The following is a 22,557-nucleotide window of genomic DNA, read 5'->3' as shown; positions in this document are numbered from 1 at the left end:
GAATAGAGGGAAGGTTTTTTTATAAGTTAAACTGATAAGTGAAAGAGAGAGAGAGAGAGAGAGAGAGAGAGAGAGAGAGAGAGAGGAGAGAGAGAGAGAACTGACGAATTATTGTAAGTATTCCCCATGCAGTTTTTCCAGGATTCCTTGGCCAGAAGAAATATCGGAACCTGGAATACAAATATCATAGATATAAAATCACAAATATAATTTGATATCGAATTCACTAGATTGCTAAGTGCTTCGTACTAGCCAGGATTTGAACCATGACCTAGTTTAGAAACAACGATAGCAGCGACTTCCTCACTCGTCTATCAAGAGAGATGTTACTTAATATTAATCCTGCTTTACATATACCTGTAGAATTCATTTTCTGTAGCTAGGATCGATGTGAACCCATTTCAACTTTGATTGTGGATTAGTAAAAAGGGACACTAGGGTAAATGTGAACTTTTGTCACTTGTATGGGCATGAATATTTCAGTATTGAAAAAATGATAAATTCTTATATCCTAAGTCCTGTTGCTTCTGCAGGATTTTTTTCTCTCCCTAAGGAGTCCCACATCATCTTGTATGAATATCAGGAGTACACCCATACCTATCGGGGCTGAACTTGGACTTAAAGAGCTTCAGGGGTGTCACTATTCATCTCAGCAACCTCAAAAACTATGGATTAGACACTAATATCTGTCATTTTCGGTTATTTTTACACATCACCCCCTTCCCACCCCCTTCTCACCCTTCCTTTCTATCAGGGCTGAACATGGACTTGGAGGGTATCAGGAGAGTCACTGTTTATTTTAGCGACCTCAAAACATATGATTAGACACTAATATCTGTCATTTTCCTTTGTTTTTGCATGTCCCCCCTTCTCACCCTCTCCCTATTGTGGCTGAATTTAGACTTAAAGGGTATTGGGAGTGTCACTATGCATCTCAGCAGCCTCAAAAACTATGGATTAGACACTAGTATCTGTGGTTTTCTGTAATTTTTACATTTTACACCTTTCCACAGCCACCCTCTTTCCACCCACTTCTTAGCCCCTGCTTCCTATTAGGGCTGAACTTGGACTTGAAAGGCATTAGGAGTGTCACTATTCATCTCAGCAACCTTAAAAACTATGGATTAGACTCTAATATCTGACATTTTGGTTATTTTTTACATTTCACCCTTCTCACCCGCTTCTTACACCCTCCACAATCGGGGATGAACGTTGACTTAAAGGGCATTGGGAGGGTCACTATTCTTCTCAGCGACCTCAAAAACTCTTGATTAGACACTAATATCTGCCGTTTTGGTTATTTTCATATTTCACTCCCTTCCCACCCCCTTCTTATCCCCCTCACAGTCGGAGCTGAACTTAGACTTAAAGGGCATCGGGATTGTCACTATTCAGATCACTGACCTCAGAACCTATGAATTAGACACTATCTGTGGTTTTCTGTAATTTTTACATTTCACCCATTCTCACAGACCCCCCACTTTTCACCCACTTCTCACTCCCCTACCTATGAGGGCTAAATTTGGATTTGAAGAACATCAGGAGTGTTACTATTCATCTCAGCAACCTAGAAAACTATGAATTAGCCACTAAAATCTGTCATTTTGGTTATTTTTTACTTTTCACCCCTTCCCACCCCATTTCCAGCCCCTCATGGTCGGGGCTGAACTTGGACTTAAAGGGCATCAGGAGTGTCACTATTCTTCTCAGCATTTCCCTATCCCCCCTTCTAGCAAACCTGTACATGGAGTATTTTGAAAATGAATTCTTGTCGTTCATCAAACCCTGCAATATGATCTGGGTTAGATTATTACGTAGATGATATTTTTACTTTTTGGAACAATAGCTGGGTTTTCTGTGTTTTTTTAATAGATTAGATCCATTAGTTCCTACTATAAAGTTTAAAACAAAGTGACAATAGGGAAGATAATTGCCATTCCAAAATGTACTAATCATACATGAACAGAAGAGATATGCTCTCACAGTACATAGTAAACCCACGTTCGCTGTTTCTTATATTCATTTCTTAAGCTATCACGATGACTCTGTAAAAATCCTGGTTGGGTGCAACCTATTCCTTAGATAAAGAATTCAATATTATCCCTCAACGCCTGTTGCAACTGCTCTACTCACCATATGTTATCGAGAAGCATATTAATAAAGCGAACAGAATATGCTACAGAGGCGCCACTAACAACAGACAAATAGATTTTAACGATAAAATAAAACTTCAGTACAAAGATAATATCCAAAAGCTACAGAATACCTCAGATATAACAATCTTTTCGTTTTCCATTATCCCAAATTCATCCGGATTTCGCTTATTAATGTATACCTAAATAAAAGAGGCAGAAACCGGAGTTTACAAAATACCGTGTAGCAATTGTAATGAGATTTACGTGGGGGAGACAGGTAGATCCATTGCGCAGAGATTAACAGAGAACAAAAGATCAGTGCGATATGCTTCAGAGAGTCCAGGGATTTTTCTATATATTAGAGACAAATGCCATACCATAAATTGGAGTGAGACAGAGCTGGTTTTCAAAAGTAACTGTCTGTACAAAAAGAATCTGCTGAAATCTGCTAGCATCAATCAAACCAACAATATGAACCTGTCAGGAGGACATTGGAAATCGGATGAAATCGACAAGATAATCCTCAGGCCTTTTCTCAAGCAGGTGTTCCTGAGCAGATGACCACCGGACTCATCGACGGAAGTTAATGAGCCCCAAAACACCAAGGAATACCTTAAGTACCAACCTTTCTGGGTCAACTGTCACCTGCACGTACTCAGCGACGTACTGTCACACCTACTTATAATTTATTCGTAAATATGAGAGATTTAGATCTTCCTGTTAACTGGAGCGAAGAAAGATCCTTAATTTTAGAACACTTCCATTATTTGACTTGGAGAAACAAGATTCAGTTATATTCCTTTAAACTGTCACTACAAGGGATTCAGGATCTCTCATATGTACGAATAATGCATCAGATATTTTGCCAGTTCTCACAGAATATTGCTGTTGTTTGATTTATTGTGAAAGTGATTTTCTAGTTTGTCCATTATATATTTTATCACAATTTTTACAAGGAATTTCATAAACGCAACCAAAAACATTTTAGAAGAATTTTTTTATTACTAAACTCCTAACATTAATATTACTTAAATTCTAAATTTGTCATTAGTTAAATAAAATGTTATCCTTGCTCTTTTCCGTGCTAAATCTACAAGTCCTTGGGAATTTAAGTTTCGAGGCAGTATCATAAATAGTTTTAATATCAGCGTAAATAAGCTGTAGGTTATTTCAGGTGAAGATATATATTGTAGAGGCATACAGTAGGGTAAAAAAAATCCATGCCAAATAATAGATATCATTGGGCTTGAATTTTTGTTTACTATTCTACAGACATAAGTGTGCAGACTTCTATTTTCCTTTCGAAATGCTTTTAAGAAACTCGAGGGTTTACATCTTCGTCAATGAACTTAAGTGGTTCACGATGTAAGTTATCTTTTCTCTTACATACTGCTTATGCCAAGTTAAAAGTATCTTGGGTCCTGTTCATACAGAAACTAGGCAAACAAGGTAGTTTGGTTATTTGTAATTCAGGTAAAGGAAAAGGTGTTGTACTAAATAAACAAAACTATATTGATAAGGTTTATAACATTCTTGCTAAGAGCACCAAAATTTAAATCACTTGGAAAACTAAACTTTTTTGGGCATTTACAAAAGAGAAGAAAAAATTAACAGATTTGTGAGAAAATAAAAAATGAGGGTATTTTAGGTGAAACTGCATATCAAAGACTATTTGTGACAGGTTCTTCTTTTAGTATTCTATATGAACTCATTACGATACATAAGGAAGGAGTTCCTATCAGCCCCATTATACACGCACACACACGCACACACACACACACAGTAGATGCACGTGACTTCATTAAATAAGCGAATATCACAGGAAAATTATAGACAGAAATCCAAATGCTTTTGTCTTTACTAAGACATTGTCAAGAACAATGTGTTAGTAAAGACGAAAGCTCTTGGATTTCTGCCTATCATTTTCATGTGGTATTCACTTATATAGTGATATATATATATATATATATATATATATATATATATATATATATATATATATATATATATATATACATATATATATATATATATATATATATATATATATATATATATATATATATGTATATATATGCAAATGTAATAGCCACAATGCCCTCTTAACTTCTCAAATTCTTTACTCTTTTTTGGATACGCTTGTCACCTCAAAGCCTTGAGATCCAACTTCAAAGAAATATGAAAGAAACCATGATGTCCGATAGCAGGCGACCTCATCGTGATTATGGTATATTGTTTCCTGCTACCAGACATCATTGAGCAGATAATATAATGATAGGGTTGAACATGGCATTAGACATGGCCAGCTAGTAGAAAGCCAGGTACATGAGCTAGACGTAAGGCCTTGTGCTCAGTTGAGGATGGTGATGGACGACGATGAGGTACACGTAGTAGGCAAGCCAGCACAAGGCGAACAGCCCCACCAGAAGTGCCAGTATTTGCACCACCTACTGAGGCATTAAGAAGACGTTAAGGAGATTACCACTGGGATATCTGAGGAATCTATGCAGATACATTAAGGAGACGTGAAGGAGATCACCACTGGGGATACCTGAGAAATCTCTGTGGATACATTAAGGAGACATGAAGGAGATCGCCACTGGGGTACCTGAGGAATCTCTGCAGATGCATGAAGGAGACATGAAGATTACCACTGGAGATGCCTGAGGAATCTATGAAGATGCAGTAAGGAGATGTGAAGGAGATCACTACTGGGGATGCCTAAGGATGCATTTAGGAGAGGTGAAGGAGATCACTACCGGGAACACCTGAGGAACAGTGATGGCTCCAAGGGGGGAGGGGTGTGGTGGTAACCTCAGTCTCCCTTGTTCCTGACTGAGTTGGACCGTCATGAATGGCCAAAGCAAATATTTGTTTTCTTAATAAATGCCCTCTGGATACAGGTGTCAGGTCTGAGCTTTTTTCACAAATTTTGAAGTTATCTGTTTGCCTTGATGTTTTTGCTACGGCAGGATCACACAATTTACAACCTGTGAAGGAATTCTAGTTAATTATAAACGATCGAATTGTATATCAAAAGTTGACGACAATATTGAAGTTTATTTTATGATTTAGATTCTCAAATAAAATGGGCGACAGATACTAGATATCTTCAATGAAATGAAGTGTTATATCCGGTCAAAACCTTCTCTTAGTTCATAACATTTTTGAAGTTTTAAATTAGTAAGAGAAATGTTAACTTCCTCAATATGAACGTCCCTTCGGCCCCTAGCTGCAAGCCCTTTCATTCCTTTTGCTACCTCAATTCACATTCTCGTTCTTCCATCTTACTTTCCACCCTTTCCTAATAATCATTTCATAGTGTAACTGCCTTTAATAAGAAGTGAACAACGTAGCCTCTGATTATGCATTGGGTTTTCTCTCAATGTATCCTTTTCAGCGGTAAGTGACCCTAGAGATCCCAGTGCTTGGTCTTTGGCCTAAACTTTAGAGTCCAGTTCTAATTCCGCCCATGGCGAGTGACTGCCCACTCCCCCTGGCTAACCCCCCATCCATCCAAATGATCAGCCCATTCATCTCCCATCTTTGTGAGTAGCCATGGATACATTCAAAATAATCTCTTGGACTATTTTTGGCCTCAAGCGGAGCATTCCTCTCCTAAACATATTCTGCAAAAACTTCAAAGGCATCATTGCATTGCAAGAAACGTTCCTCTGGCCACGTAACCTTGTCATCTGTGATTCAATACATGAAGACTTCAGAACCTTCTCGACTTCATTGATGCAAGTTACAGATCAAATCATAGCCGGTCGCCCGAAAGGGGGCCTTTCTTTCTTGTGGCACAAATCGTGAGACAATATGATAAAGGTGATGACCTACAGGAGTGACAGATTGCTGGGGCTTCAAGTGACAGTAGGGAACTCTAAAACCCTAGTAATTAATGTTTTTATATGCCATGGGAAAATAACAATGATTTTGATCATTACTGCATGATCCTAGGGGAGTTACACAGTATTATTCACGATTCTCCTGCTGATCATATTTGTATAATTGGGGACCTTAATTCCCACCCCACAAAACAATTTTATAATGAACTTACTCGCTTCTGTCAAAATCATGATCTCCAAATTAGCGATGTAATGCTCCTCCCTACCTTCTCCTATTCATATGTACATAACAGAGCATACACAATTTCAACCTCCTGGCTGGACCACTGCATCACATCTCCACAACTTCATGATTCTATTTTGACCTGCAATATTTGCTATGGTCTTGCAACGGGCTACGATCACATCCCATTACAGGTGTCATTCAGTACCCCATCCCACCCTACCGTGAACCTGCTAACTGACCGCCCACCAATGGTAAACTCTGATTTTAAAAACCAACAGAAAACCAGATACTTTAGGGCGACCACGGAAACCAGGTTGCGGTCAATATAGTTCAACCAGCAGATGCCTTACTTTGTACTAACACAAACTGTAGAAATGACCACCACAGGAGGGGTCTGAATGAATTCTATTCGAACATAATCTCTGCTATGCTTGCTTCGGGCAGGGGTGCCTATAGATTTCGTCAAGGTAATTCTCGTAATATACCTTGATGGAATGACTTGGTTAAAGATCTGTATACATATTCCTGAGAAATGTTTTTACTGTGGAGGCAAAAGAGTAGCTCGAGGGAAGGACAGACTGCATTACTAATGAGACAGGCGAGAGCACAGTTCAAACTTGCTTTTAAGCACTGCAGATTAAATGAAAAACAACTAAGAGTGGATGCAATGTCTAGAAACTAAGAATCTGGTGATTATTTTCGTCTTTTGAAAGATATCCAGTCCTTAAATCCCAAAACTAAAAAGCTATCACAGAGAGTAGGGGAAGCAGTCGGAGACAAGGCTATCGCAAGTATGTGGGGTGATCACTTCAACAATACCCTGAATTGCATAAATGATCAAGATTCCCGAAGGGATGTAGATAACCTCCTTACTGACAACATTCAGTTTCATTTTGCAGACCGTATTACGCCAGGTAACATCAGCGATGCCATAAACAGCCTACCTAGTAATAAATCGCCCGGCTGTGATGGTCTTCCCGCAGAGGCTTTCAAATTCTGCCATCTGATAATTTACATTTTGCTAGCTGCCCTATTCAGTGCGTGCATAATTCACCAGTTTCTTCCAGACTCCATACTCTTAGTTCACTTGATACCATTAATCAAAAACAAGCTAAAGGATGCAGCTGACCCTGGCAACTACCGGCCGATTGCAATCATAATGATCGCATCGAAGATACTTAAGTAGGGTCTTCTAGTGAGACTTCTCCCCTTTCTACACACCAGTGACAACCAGTTCGGGTTTAAAGCAGACCACTCAACCGATACCTGCATCTACATACTAAAAGAATTGCTACTACCTATCATCAGCCTCTCCTGTTTTCCTTTGTTTTGTGGATATGAGAAAAGTATTTGACAGAGTAAACTAACTGAAGCTTTTCCTGAAGCTGCATAAAAGAGGCACACCCCTATATCTAATTGGCATTTTTCATTGCTGGTTCTCCACACAACAATTCTGTGTCAAATGGGGTAATGTATTATCGCACACATTCAGCTCCCTAAACGGGCTTCGGCAAGGGGGCATTCTCTCTCCATACTTGTTTAATATGTACGCAGATGCCTTGAATGTCAAATTGAACTCACTCCCAATCGGATGCACTGTCTCTTACGCCGATGATATGTTTCTGATTTCCCCATCAGTGCAAGGTCTCCAATGACTCATCGACACTTGCCGCCAATATGCAGAGCAGTTTGATATAATTTACAACGAAACCAAGACCCAGTGAATGTCGCTGCTCCCGAGATCGCTTAAGCATATTGCAGAATAAAAAATTTTACTCGGAAACCATCAGCTGGAATTTGTGCACGAATCCCGTATTTGGGTCACATTGAACAGGGACGTCGTAAACTATGTGCAACTGGCAACATGGTTGCAAGGAGGTTTACCGTCTGTCACCGAGACGTGAAACTGCTGCTCTTCCGCTCACACTGCTACAGTATCTATGGTGTTCCCACTGGACGAATTATACCCGAGTGACCATGAGACTTATCACTGTTGTGCACAATGACATTTTGAGACGCCTCACAAACACTCCCCGTTACCACTCTGCCACACAGATGTTCATAGAAAACCACCTGGACAATTTAAAAATCATTGTAAGGCGAACAATGTCCAGTCTGGTAACCCGAGTGAGAAACGGCAGCAACTCACTCATACAAAGCATCTTAAGGAGTGAAGCAAGAAGATCTAAATTGTGGGAAAGAGGGGAAAATGATGCCTTTGTCCCCTAAAGGACTTAATCTCTGTATTGGTAAGTTGTCATCTGCAGATTCGGTCATTATTATTATATTTATTGCTGATATTTTACTTTTTCCTTATTACTGTGAATACTATCAAGTTAAAGTTTTTTTTTACATTCAATTTTCGTATTTAGTCGTCTGAACCTGACTACTGTAACTACCTAAGGTCTCTAGTTGAAATTTAAGTCATATAATCTGTGCGATAACTGTTATAACTCTCAATGCATTTTTTTCTCACCAATATTATTGCTGTTATTACCAGTATTATGATTACTATCTTTTATGCTACCTCAGCTATTTTGTGGATAAGTGCCGATTATTAATTTTTTCATCATGTTGTCTCATGTATCTAGATTGTGTATGTTACTGTCTGTATTTCGTATATTCCATGTATATGGCCCGAGCTGAAATAGAGGATATTATTATTATTATCATTTATTTATTTTTGTTGTTCTATCAGTCCTTAAATTCGGCTGGGTGGTATTTATAGTGTGTGGTTCCGGATTACATCCTGCCTCCTTAGGAGTCCATCACTTTTCCCACTATGTGCGCCGTTTCTAGGATCACACTCTTCTGCATGAGTCCTGGAGTTACTTCAGCCTCCAGTTTTTCCAGATTCCTTTTCAGGGATCTTGGGATCGTGCCTAGTGTTCCTATGATTATGGCTACAATTTCCACTGGCATATCCCATATCCTTCTTATTTCTATTTTCAGGTCTTGATACTTATCCATTTTATCCCTCTCTTTCTCTTCAACTCTGGTGTCCCATGGTATTGCGACATCACTGGGTAATACTTTCTTCTTGATTTTGTCAATCAACGCCACGTCTGGTCTATTTGCACATATCACCCTATCTGTTCTGATACCATAGTCCCAGAGGATCTTTGCCTGATCGTTTTCTATCACTCCATCAGGTTAGTGCTCGTACCACTTATTACTGCAAGGTAGCTGATGTTTCTTGCACAGGCTTCACTGAAGGGCTTTTGCTACTGAATCAGGCCTCTTTTTGTACTGGTTCTGTGCAAGTACCGGACATTCGCTTGCTATGTCGTTTATGGTTTAATTTTTCTTATTGCACATGTTATTTCCATCTATCATTCTTTGAACATATCTGGTTCTTAAAACCTGATCTTGGGCCACTGTTATCATTCCTTCAGTTTCCTTCTTGAGCTCTCCCCTCAGTAGCCATTGCCATGTGTCATCGTTCTTTAGTCTGTCTCATGTATTGTCCGTGCATTGGTTTGTTGTGCCAGTCCTCTGTTCTGTTTGTCATTCTCCTGTCTCTGTATACTTCTGAGTCTTCGTCTACTTTTATCAGTCCTTCTTCCCATGCACTCTTGAGCCACTCGTCTTCACTGGCTTTCAGATATTGCCCCAGTGCTCTGTTCTCGATGCTGACGTAGTCTTCTATGCTTAGTAGTCCTCTCCCTCCTTAATTTCATGTTATGTATAGTCTGTCCGTATTTGCTCTTGGGTGTAGTGCTTTGTGTATTGTCATATGTTTCCCAGTTTTCTGGTCTATGCTGCGGAGTTCTGCCTTCGTCCATTCGACTATTCCTGTGCTGTATCTGATTACTGGCACTGCCCATGAGTTTACGGCTTTTATCATATTTCCAGCATTGAGTTTTGACTTGAGTATCGCCTTGAGTCTCTGCATATATTCTTTCCTGATCGTGTCCTTCATCTCTTGGTGTTTTATATCCCCTCCTTCCATTATTCCCAGGTATTTGTATCCCGTCTCATCTATATGTTTGATGTTGCTCCCATCTTGTAGCTTTACCCCTTCAGTCCTTGTTACTTTGCCCTTTTGTATGCTGACTAAGGCGAATTTTTCTATTCCGAACTCCATCCTGATGTCCCCAGATACTTCCTTACAGTCTTGATTAGGGTATGTATTTCCTTGATGCTCTTACCATACAGCTTAATGTTGTCCATGAACTTCAGATGGTTAATTCTGTTGCCTCTTTTCTTCAGTACTTTTGTCATGGGAATCATGGCTACTACGAAGAGTAGTGGGGACAATGAGTCGCCCTGGAAGATCCCTCTCCTGATATTAACCTCTGCTAGTCTTATTCCAGAGCTTGTAAGTATTGTATTCCAGTTGTGCATTGCATTTTTGAGGAAGCTGATGGTGTTTTCCTCTGCCCCATATATTTTCAAGCATTCTATTAACCATGTGTGTGGTATCATGTCGAAGGCTTTCTTATAGTCAATCCATGCCATGCTTAGGTTGGTTTTCCTTCTCCTACTGTTCTTCATTACCATTTTGTCTATCAGGAGCTGGTCGTTAGTGCCCCTACACTTCCTTCTGCAGCCTTTCTGTTGGTGGGGGATGGTGTTTGTCTCCTCTAGGTAGTTGCATAGCCTTTCACTGATGATACCTGTCAGTAACTTCCACATTATTGGTAGGCAGATGATAGGCCTGTGGTTACTGGCTATATTTCCCTTACTCTTGTATTTTTGCACTAAGAATGTTCTTCCTGTGGTCATCCATTTGGGCGCATGGTGATTTGTGATACAATGCTGGAGTTGTTCTGCTATTCGTGGGTGTAGAGCCTTGAAGTTTTTGAGCCAGTATCCATGGACTTCATCAGGACCTTGGGCTTTCCAGTTTGGCATTTTCTTTAGTTGGTGTCTGACTGTGTCTGTCGTGATCTCTGTGAATCTTTGTTTTATTCTCCCTGTTTCTTCTTCCTTGACTTCCTGGAGCCATGTTGCATGTTTGTTGTGTGATACCGGATTGTTCAATATGTTTTCCCAGAGTCTCTTACTGGGTCCGGCTTCAGGAATATCTTGGTGGTTGTCTTCCTCTCTTAGTTGCTGTATAGTCTTTTCTGGTTGGTTCCGAATAGTTCGTTCTGTTGGTATCCCTTATTCCTGTTCATGTACCGTTAGATCTTATGTGCTTTGGCCTTAAGCCTCTGTTTTACATCTTCTGTTATTATTATTATTATTATTATTATTATTATTATTATTATTATTATTATTATTATTATTATTATTATTAATCCAACTTTCCGTAAAGATGTAAATGTGTACTAGTGTCTACCCTCAATAAATACAAGGAGGAAGGATACATTGGTTATATGTTGTCGTCCAGAAATAAATAAAAAATATTTGGTTAATTAGGAAAAAAGTGGCGAAGGGCAAATAGCAAAACTCGAGATATAATTTCCAAGTATTGTTGATTACGTAATCATTATGGGCTTAGCATCAGCGTTGTTGACTAAGAATAAATTAATGCTTTAGTCTGTGATATTGGAAAAACTGCATAGTATAACATAACTTAATTCATATTAATTATTCTATTTTCTTATAGCACATATACATTTCACGAGTACGACTTGTCCTTCAATTCATTTATTAAAACGTGTTTGGTACATGCATAAAAAAGAAGTATAAATTCTTTTTTAATCATCACTGACGTAAGTAGTCAAAGCTTGTTGGAGCAAACTTACAAAGAACATCTGAAGTTGAAATTCTGAGAAGTATTGCTTCCATTAGAATTTAGCTCCCTGCTTAAAAGAGGTCATATAACCTTTTGAGGCATTCGATATCCAGAATTTAAAGGGGAAATAAGAATATATTACAAATTCCATCTTATCATTTAGCACGGTTTTTGCTTCTTTATTTTCTGAGGAGGCTGGTGTAAAATGACGTGTTATTACCCTCAGCAAATATTCTTGGTGACGCTAGGTTAATGTACTGCAGTCATTCATGCCATTTTTCCCATAGATTAAATGGATTAAATTTTATGACCTTGAGGTAATAGATGACTATCGATCATATTGCGAAGAGAGAGAGAGAGAGAGAGAGAGAGAGAGAGAGAGAGAGAGAGAGAGAGAGATTTCTCTTTCATCTTTTATACGATCGGGGAGGCACCTATCAGGTGATGCCAAGCATCCAGATTCCTAATATAAGCTAAAAATGGATTTCTAAAATGATGTGATTCTCTTTTACTTATTCCATATCATTGAATTGATATTGGTACAGTCTCTCTCTCTCTCTCTCTCTCTCTCTCTCTCTCTCTCTCTCTCTCTCTCTCTCACCTATCTGTATCTGTATTTATAATTTAAATTTTATTTTCTTTTAGTTAAATTTAGTTTTAATTGCTCGAAGCTTTCCACGTAGATACTTTTATCGAATATCTACCATCATTTACAAGAAGAGTAACTGAAAACGGGAGTTTTTAATCAGTTGCACTATGTCCTTTTATGTCAAAAGAAGTGAACTACGTAGCCACTGATTACACAGTGGGTTTTTAAATTGTCCCATATTTTTTATCGTTAGGTCAAGAACTATTGGCAAGAAAAATGTGAACTCGTTTTTTATCAAAGGTAAACGTTTCTATGATACCTTGAACAAGCAAACCGAGTCTTATGTATACACACACACACACACACACACACACACACACACACACACACACACACACAGAGAGAGAGAGAGAGAGAGAGAATCCTTAATTTCTCAAGATATCATCATCCCGACTAAAATCCCCATAAACACTGGTATTCTCAACAACTCAATCCCACATCATTTACGACAACTAATATAAATGAAAAAAGTAACATTAAAATTGTTATTTCCATAACGTCGAGAGTAACGGGGTATTAAATTTGCTTCATCTGTCAGTAACGTTCCTATGACTTTCCGTCAGTTCGTTTCCCCGGCAGTCAGTAGCCGGTGCTATTTGGATCATTCGACAGAATAATTATTGGGTTCCGGTTTAAACATCTCTTTAGCTGGAATCAGAGACAACGTATGTAAGGCAATCCATTGGCTCCATGTTTTTATACGCATTACAGGAATGACATAATAATCGTAAAGAGAGAACTCATTCGTCATTGAAGGCTGTTTGGTAGAATATATAGTTATTAGCTGTTCGAAAAAGAATAGCGCCAGACTCTGATCATTGAGAAGTCGCCACTTATTTGGAATTGTACCTGTGGGGTTCCTTCAACACGGAGCCAATGGATTGCCTTATATACGTTGTCTCTGATTCCAGCTGAAGAGATGTTTAAACCGGAACCCAATAATTATTCTGTCGAGTGATCCAAATTAGCACCGGCTGCTGACTGCCGGGGAAACGAACTGACGGAAAGTCATAGGAACGTTACTGACAGATGAAGCAAATTTAATACCCCGTTACTCTCGACGTTATGGAAATAACAATTGGAATGTTTCTTTTTTCATTTATATTAGTTGCCGTAAATGATGTGGGATTGAGTTGTTGAGAATATCAGTGTTTATGGGAATTTTAGTCGGGATGAGGATATCTTGAGAAATTCAGGATTCTCTCTCTCTCTCTCTCTCTCTCTCTCTCTCTCTCTCTCTCTCTCTCTCTCTCTCTCTGTATACTTCTATACACGCACACACGTACACACACGCATATATATATATATATATAGATATATATATATATATATTAATCTATATATATATAATATATATATATATATATATGTATATATATACATATATACACTAGACTTACCAATTACAGCATAACAAATGATCATGGGAACGACATACGTCCCTGCTAGGATAACGACATAACGCCTTCAACATAAGAGTATTAGACTGGTTTATTGAAAAATTAAATAAAAAAATAGACTGGCATCTTCTGGCTTTAGGTCAATTAGGAAAGGGAGTTGCAAAATAGGGCTGAAAGTACCAGCATATTACATGATTTTTTTATGCTTATTTCCCAGTGTCCAAGCTTCCTTTGAAGATTACAGGTCTTGACTTTATCTACATCCGACCATTATCCCCCTCATTTGGAAAACTGTTGAAAAATTATACTTACACGTAGTCAATGAGAGATCGTGGGGACAGACCATCTTGTCACTTTATGACGCAAATTGCTATCTCTCCGCGGCTAGAATTTGTATATAAGAAAACTAATAAATGAATGAATGAATGAATGAATGAATGAGGAAATAAATGAATAATAGATTTTTCAGTTAGAACTGTAAAGATAGAAAGAGTTCGTGGTGACTAATTTAACTGACCTTTAATCAAAGGAAACAATCGATGTAGTGAACCGAAGTTGTTTATCCAGTTTTATATAACAGTTACTTTGGACGGTCATTAGCATAATCATATTATTGTGAAATCTCTGAAAGAAGTTGTTATTTGACTTTCGTAAAAAGTGCTCAAAGTTTACTTGCTAAAAGTGGTTGTCGTTGGATTGAGTTCTATGTCCTCTTCAAAACCCCCCAACAAAAATCCGGAACTTAGCATGCATGAAATCTCACCAGACATTGTTCTGTAGCGCAATACAGATCTTGTTTCTACATTTAGGCGTCACTGAGAATACTTTACATGTGCATGAAAGCTGCTCAACATGTGAATATTATTCGGTTTCATTCCACGGCGCAAACTAGTTTGCCGTAACCATAACAATTTGTGGTTATAAAATAGCAGATTTACGTTTCACCCTTTTTTTTTTAGTAAGAATGGTTCGTGATTTTTCCAGAGATGAATGAGCCCCCTGACACAAAGACAGGTTAATACTTCTTCTGTTATCAACTGAGTAAAGTTAAACCGAGGAAACTCGAACAAATGATTAGATAATGAGAATTGATATAATTTTGTTTGCATTTTTCAAATAGAGTGAATTAAATGTTACAAAATCTGTAGAAAGATCTGCCCATCACGCCTAGAGATGGACTCACAATGTGTGGATGGTGGTGGTATAAGGCAGTATGGGAGCCGCTATGGATGCTGCCACGACCCAGATGACCCAGAGCAGCATCCTGCAGACGCATTTGGACATCTGAGGCTTCAAGGGACGCATCACGTTCAAAAATCTATTTGTGTCATAGAAAAATGACTTGGAGTAAAAGCTATACTAATGTAATTGATGGAAGCCATTTGAAAAGTGGAGAGTAAAAATATTCACCATTTCCTCTTTTCCCCTTTAGACGTTGTATCGGTTGTAAGGTTGTGTTAATGCTTATTTTTATGACTGATAAGCACCGATAATTCTCGTCACAAGTGAAGGCGTCTATTTTTCACTGCTCTTAACATTGCTCCCGGATTAGGAATATGTCAGTCATAGCAGTAATAATAGTATTAATAACTGTCCTCATTGATTTAACATAGATGGATAAGGTTGTCAGCAAGGAAATCCTCTAATATCTTTGTTGTTCGTTATCCTTATTAGTACATAACAATACGCGACCGTAAGGTAGAAATTAATCTTGTCAGTGTTCAGGCCCCTTCCCAGTAAATGAACCATCTACAAATGCCAATAATAAAAAATACAAGGCCAGGGTAATATAAAACAGGTGATTGAATTTTCTGAAAGATGAATGTTTAAGAAATACATATTATTCCTTCAGTATTTTCCCCTCTCTCTTCTCTCGGAAAATACTTGTTCCTGAACTTCTAGGAAAATTCACGTTCGAGAAACGACCCCGTGTCGTTGTGGCTTCCACTCTGGTTTGGTTGCATAATAATCATCCACTTGACATTTTTTCGTTGTATTGTGCAGACGGCAATAGAAAGCGAACGGTGCAATGCGTTTTAATGCAACAAAATTTCACATAAAATTAAGGCTAGCACCTGCTTGGCTCCTTGCTTTGCTTTTTGATATTTTCAATAAGAACTGATTTTTAAGTGTGATGAAGTAAGGTTGATGAACTGATCTTACATGAGTGTAAAGAATGTCAACATAAACTTAATTAAAAGTATGTGCTGATTTTGTGTTCTAAAACTAGTGAGGATTAAAGTCGAGTTTACTTTTTAAAAATGTTATTTCTTATAAATAAAAGCAAAATGAGTAAGGTGTCTCATAAACAAACTGTAATTGATTCATTAATAAAAAAGACAGAAAGAAAACAAAAAACTAACAATATATCTGAGTACCTCCAGGAATAAAGAGTTGGGGCATAAAATGGAGATGTCAAAAAAAAAAAAAAAAAAAAAAAAACTAACAATATATCTGAGTACCTCCAGGAATAGTTTTGGCATAAAATGGAAATGTTAATATGCTCCCATGTGAGACATAAGGAGGTGTCTTAAGTCTGATTCAGAAACACTTCCCGTAAAAATATTACTTCTGTAGGGGGTGGGATCTTCTGTGCGCTTCACATGGTCCACTGTATTTAAGGCTTTTTGCATCGTCCCTTTCATTTCTTTTTCTATACTCTACTATACTTCCGTTGATATTCAAATTCTTCCATCTTATTTTCTGCTCTCTCCTACAATTGTAGAACATTATTCTGGGCGTTTTATTACCTCGTAAATTCAAGCGCTTGGCCTTTGGCCTAAATTTCATATTGCAATTCCAATAAAAAATTTTACGACGGATGCTTCTTAGATGCTCTAGGCAAGAACACAGTATAGTTTCTCTCGATCTCAGCATCACCTTACAGGATGCTTTACTTTTATAAATTTAGAGATTGCAAGTCACCCAAAGCAATTATTTTGGCTGTAGACGCCAGACTCTCTCTCTCTCTCTCTCTCTCTCTCTCTCTCTCTCTGCTGGAAAGGGAGTTGGCATACAACACACAGACAGACTCGCATTGTGACTGGGTACATGAAATATAGGAAAGGTCAAGATCTCACCTGTCAAAGGAGATAACGGCCAGCGTGAGGACAGAAGATGCCAACGAAACGTGAGCCATGAATTGAGAAATGGTGCAATAAACACTCCCGAAGATCCAGTGGCTGGAGAAGAAGAGAACCGACTTTGAGAGTTTTTCCGTCTGATAATTGTACATCGGTCGTATTTTCTTCGGTCTTGTCAAATTACAGAGGCTGCTCTCAGAGATATCTTGCTATCATGTAACTCATATATAATATATATATATTTAACTATAATATATATATATATATATATATATATATATATAGTATATATATATATACATATATCTATATATATATATATATATATATATATATATATATATATATATATATATATATATACCTACTCATAATCCTGTTTCCTTCTTAGGCAGGGAACCAGTCAGATGCCACGATTACCAGTGAGAATACTTAATGAAATTTATATTACGAGATAAAATTTGCGCGCTTTACTCTACTATAACTTGCCTGTTTGGGTGATCAACTGGTTGTTACACTTAGTCGTTTCACCGAACTCATAAAATTCCGTGTGATGGTTCGCACAAACCGGCGCGAACCGGTTGAATCCCACTGCTGTATATATATATATATATATATATATATATATATATATATATATATATATATATATATATATATATAAATATACACACACACACACACACACACACACACACACACATATATATATATATATATATATATATATATATATATATATATATATATATATCTATATATATAATATATATAATATTATATAATACTATTATATATATATACCCCTTCGACTTGGGATCACCTTGACGTAGTGACGGGACTCTTGAGCCCATGGAATTTGTTCCCGGGGTCGAGTCCAAGAGTCCCACATATCATTATATATTTCTTTGGATTAATTTTATTGGAATTTTCCACTTTTGCTGACATTTATTGGACTTGATAAATAGGAAAAGACATAATAGCTGGGACTGAGTTTATATCTGATTATCTGAAGCTCAATAGTGGGAACTGGGGTAGGAACATCAGTTGCCCGACAAGGGCAGAACTATTCTTTAGGGCTGGGCCATGGATTCAATGGGGCTCTGGGTCTTGGGATAGGACTTTCGGCATTCTGTTCGGTTAACCCATAATATGATTAGGGTGGGGATTGTATTCTTGTAATACACTCGGTCCTAGAGGCGGATTTGGCTTTCAGTTGGGCCACTCTAAATATGTTGTGCCATCTCCTGTGGGGTAGGGTAGGGACCGGACTTGTGCCACTGGTGAAAGAATAAAATCCATTTAAGGCTCATGGTATCTTTTGCTTAGGAAAATCCCAGAAACACTGACGTGTAATTACACTGGAACCCTATGGTCCAGTACAGAGAAAACTTTATAACACAGCTAAAAAAATTGAATATCGTCTTGACCCAACCTTCACTCACTTCGAATCCCTCATTTGGAGTGGAAGTTGGTCAAGATTCTTCATCTTAGAAACGGACAAGAAAATATCGGCATTGAAATGAGAGAATTTCTTATTGAATCGACATTCAACTTCTGAAATGTCATTCAGACAAATAAAAGACCAGGTCTGGTTGTTAGAAACCACAAATAAAAATCAATAAAAAAATGACAGTTTGAACAGTATTCAGGTTATCATAGTACTTCCTGTTAATAATGATGAACCAACAGAAAAGAATATATTGCTGGTTTCCCTTAAAAATAGGTACAACGACGTACAAGACTGAAATTTCAATATAGCCAGTAGACGATGTAATACTTATAAAATCATTAAGATTAGCAAAAATAAAATTCGAAGGCCAATGATTACCCTGGAAAATTAAAATTATGGGCCAAAATGGTGCCCAAACTGTAATAAGTATGGGCATACAAAGAAAAACTGGCGGAATACATCTGCATGTGCGGATTGTGGATCTGAGGAACATGCCACACAGTGGATGTGCGTTGAACATAAATTCGTGAACTGTGGGGAAAGTCACCATTTGAGGTCTAAGGAATACATTTATTATATACAGCACAGAATTAAGATTAGTGCAGCAGAGAACAGGAATGCCTATAAAATAGACCAAATTAGAATTGGAAGTCAGAGGAGTTCATGATCCCGCTTCGGAACGTACCTTTTCCACTATAGTAAGATAAAACAACGAAACAAAAGTGGAAATAGATAACAGTAACAAAAACCCTGGACCCTAATAGATCAATCTCCAGATATAAGAGCCACTTCGCAAGAAGAAACTCAAATAGCAAAAAACCCAGAAACGTTTACAAATTCTAGTATGGATATTTGTTCAAATCCATTTGATTTATCAGGGCAATTCGAGTCGTAAGAAGATAATACATTTACCACAGAAATATTAGAAGAATATTATAATGAACTGGAAGCTAAAGACAAAAAGAGCCATTTGGAGAGAACTCCACCCAAAAACCAAAATGCCAACTATTATTAGAGAGATATCTGTTAAAATAAAGACAAGAGAACCGGAAAAAGAAAACACAAACCAAAAAATGATAAGAATATACTTTTGTCGCCTAAAATAATACAAAACCATTGGAAGCAAATACCCAAAACATTGAAGAAATATTAGAAGAACAAACCATTGACAAGGATGTCTATGTAAAGGGAGAAGAGATTACTCCATCACCAATAATTGATGTAGTAAGAGTAAAAGAAGAAAAGAATAGTACATGAAGACACATGTTGATGTAACGAATGTTTCATTGTTCTGTGCAACAAAAACAAAAGCATAATGTGAGTCAGTTTATCAAATAATATACGGAATCTTACAGAATACAGAAATAAAGAAACTGCTAGTTTGGACACTCACGAAAAGGGCTGCAGGTGCATTGGGTACCTAATATACTCCAAAGGAAAACAAATAAATGTCGTAAATAAAATTTTAGAAAAAAGGCAAATTGATAACCAACAAATTAAAAATAACACTTGAACGTACTTGACGTAAAATTGTCAATAATTACATTACACAATGGAACGTAAATGATCTGCAGACCAGATTACATTTAGGAGAAATACAAAGATTGCTAAGGGAATACGAACCAATGATATTACGTTTACAACATGTCAACAAAACAGTATCAACAATAGGTAAATATACCTGAGTATCAACATCTAGGGAGGAGGAAGGAAATTTAGGTACAGCCATGTATTTACATAAAAAGTAAGTTTTGACAAAAGTACCTGTAACCTTTACTGAAAGGAAAGCATAATAGACTGGTAGAATAACCGATGAAGATGACTTAGAATTAGCTCAAGAGTTGTTGAAGTTGTTAAATAAGCAAGAGGAAAAGAAAGAGACAAGTGATGCAGAGTTAGAGCTTAGACGCAAAGCAGAAGAAAGTTTGATTAAGCTCAAATGCAAGCTGAAAGAGAGAGAATGCAGTCTGAAAGAGAAAGAAAAGATAGGGAGAAACGAGAAAGAAGAGAAAGAGACGAAGAAAAAGCAGCAGAAGAAGGAAGAGAAAGAATAAAAGAGGAAACAGAAATGATAAAAGAGGAAAGAGAAGTACCAAGATATGAACGGGAGATGGAATTGTTAAGAGCTAGATCCACATTACCTGTAACACCGTCTAACCCCACCCATGGTAATCAAGACCCTGTATTTGATGCAGTAAGAATGCAGAAGTTAATCCTTAAATTACTGAAGAACCAGATGAGTTCTTTGATCACTTTGAAAAAGTGGCTTCAGGTATTGGATGGTCAGACGATAAATGGTCAGTCTTGTTACAAAGTGACTTGATTGGTAAAGGAGACGTGCTTATTTAACCTTAACAGCTGAACAGTGTAAAGACTACAAGGTACTCAAACATAATGTACTACAAGTTTACCAATGAAAGATTCAGAATTTTAGGGAAAAGCTTACAAAGTGAAAAGGTGTTTCAAATGATGGTTGGAGGCTGCTAAAGTTAAAACAATGGAAGAGTTGGAGGAATTAGTTGATCTTGAACAATATCTTAAGGGAATTCCTGAACACATAAGAGTCTATTTAAGAGAGAGAGATGTTAATAAACTTGATCAGTACCAGAATCAACAACGCACAGGTTTTCAGTCACATCCAAATTTTAGGAACAAATTTAGTAATGGGATTCCTACAAGTGATAATACAAAGATAATACAGGGTAATATTCCTCAGCAAGCTGATGTGAAATCCTCATCATCTAATTTTTCAAGACAGTTACAGAAGACTAATGTTGTCTGCTTCAAACGTAGAAGAGCAGGACACCACAGTCGGGAGTGTTATCAGACACATTAGCAGTCAAAACCAATTGGCCAAGAGGTAAAAGTTGACCAGGTGAAACAGACTACGAAGAGCAGCATGGGTAAGAATCAGACTACAGGGAAGACTGAGAATAAACGAGTTGAGTGTTTAGCAATCAGTGGAAATGTAACTTCAAGCAGTGAGGGGCTGATCAGTTTGGAGGCTTTTAAGTCATATATCTATGAGGGTATGCTGACAACTCAAGGAGGGAGTGTGCAGGTACCACTCAAGGTATTATGTGATACAGGGAGTAACCATAGTTTGGTAACATGGTGCTCACCCTTTGTTGGAGAAGAATCTCACAGGAGATTCAGTTATTTTGAAGGGTATAGGAAGAGAAGAGGTAACTCCTATATGCCGCTTAAACCTGTTGTGTGAATCTGTGACAGGGAATGTTAATTTTGCTGTGAAGGACTCACTGGCTGCAGAAATGTACATGTTCTGTTGGGTAATGAAGTTGGTAGTGTGCCATTTGTTCCTTGTCATATAGCGACAGACAAACTGTTAAGGATTAGTCCTACGGTAGATTTAGACAAGAATAACCCCCACCTGTTTCCTATTTGTGTAACTACCAGGAGTATGAAGAGGACTACGCCTGTAAATGAAAAGATTGACGATTTACACACCCTAGAAGGATAAAGTGAAGAATCTTTGAGTTTAGAAGAATTGTTCCAGGGAAGTGGTGTTTCCTCTATTGCTGACCAAGAAGAGATTTCCCATGAAAAGGAAGAAGAACCTGTTGTTTTTGAGGAGACTCAGAGTAGTCAGAGTGATTCTGAAGACTGTTGTGAAACTACTGAGTTAACAGATATTGAGAGTTCAACCTTTGAAGTTAGTCAAGTGACAAGAAAGAAGCTAATGGAACTGCAGAAGAAGGATGCATTATTAGCTGATTTGTTCTTTAGAGTTGTTGATCAAGAAGAGATGCAACAAACTCCTACCTGTTATTATCTGAAGGAAGGTTAGCTGATGAGAAAGCATAGACCTGCGGTTATACCAGATGCTGAATGGGGCGAATATAATCAAATTTTGATTCCATATGCACTGAGGAAGCAAGTGGCAGCGTAGCCCATGAGTCTGGATATATGAAAATCAGGAAGACTGTGGAAGAAATCATGAAGTATTTTTTCTTGCTTGGACTTCACAAAGGTGTTAGCAGATTCTGTTCAGTGTCACACCTGCCATATAGCTGAAAAGCCAGATTAAACCATTCAAAAAGCCCCCCTAACACGTAT

General features: G+C 37.7%; 1 protein-coding gene across 1 annotated transcript; it reads right to left on the bottom strand.

The window, feature by feature from the left end:
- Positions 1 to 4,650: 4,650 nt before the first annotated feature.
- On the bottom strand, positions 4,651 to 17,179 carry LOC135202785 (tachykinin-like peptides receptor 86C). Its single transcript, XM_064232248.1, has 4 exons — positions 17,025 to 17,179; positions 15,128 to 15,262; positions 13,945 to 14,009; positions 4,651 to 4,754 (listed from the first exon to the last, which is right to left on the bottom strand). The coding sequence occupies exons 1-4, from the start codon at positions 17,177 to 17,179 to the stop codon at positions 4,651 to 4,653; spliced, it is 459 nt and encodes a 152-aa protein (XP_064088318.1).
- Between the last annotated feature and the right edge of the window lie 5,378 nt (positions 17,180 to 22,557).

Source organism: Macrobrachium nipponense, chromosome 24 (assembly GCF_015104395.2).
Source record: "Macrobrachium nipponense isolate FS-2020 chromosome 24, ASM1510439v2, whole genome shotgun sequence".
NCBI lineage: Eukaryota > Metazoa > Arthropoda > Malacostraca > Decapoda > Palaemonidae > Macrobrachium > Macrobrachium nipponense.
This window is presented reverse-complemented; position numbering and strand designations above follow the sequence as displayed.

What these genes read in the sequence shown, in the direction of transcription:
- LOC135202785 (XM_064232248.1), bottom strand. Translation starts at nt 17,179, where the DNA reads ATGTACAATTATCAGACGGAAAAACTCTCAAAGTCGGTTCTCTTCTTC. An exon ending in ACCACCACCATCCACACATT is followed by an intron (nt 14,010 to 15,127) that starts GTGAGTCCATCT and finishes CTTATGTTGAAG; the next exon opens with GCGTTATGTCGTTATCCTAG. An exon ending in CATTTGTTATGCTGTAATTG is followed by an intron (nt 4,755 to 13,944) that starts GTAAGTCTAGTG and finishes ATGCATCTGCAG; the next exon opens with AGATTCCTCAGGTACCCCAG.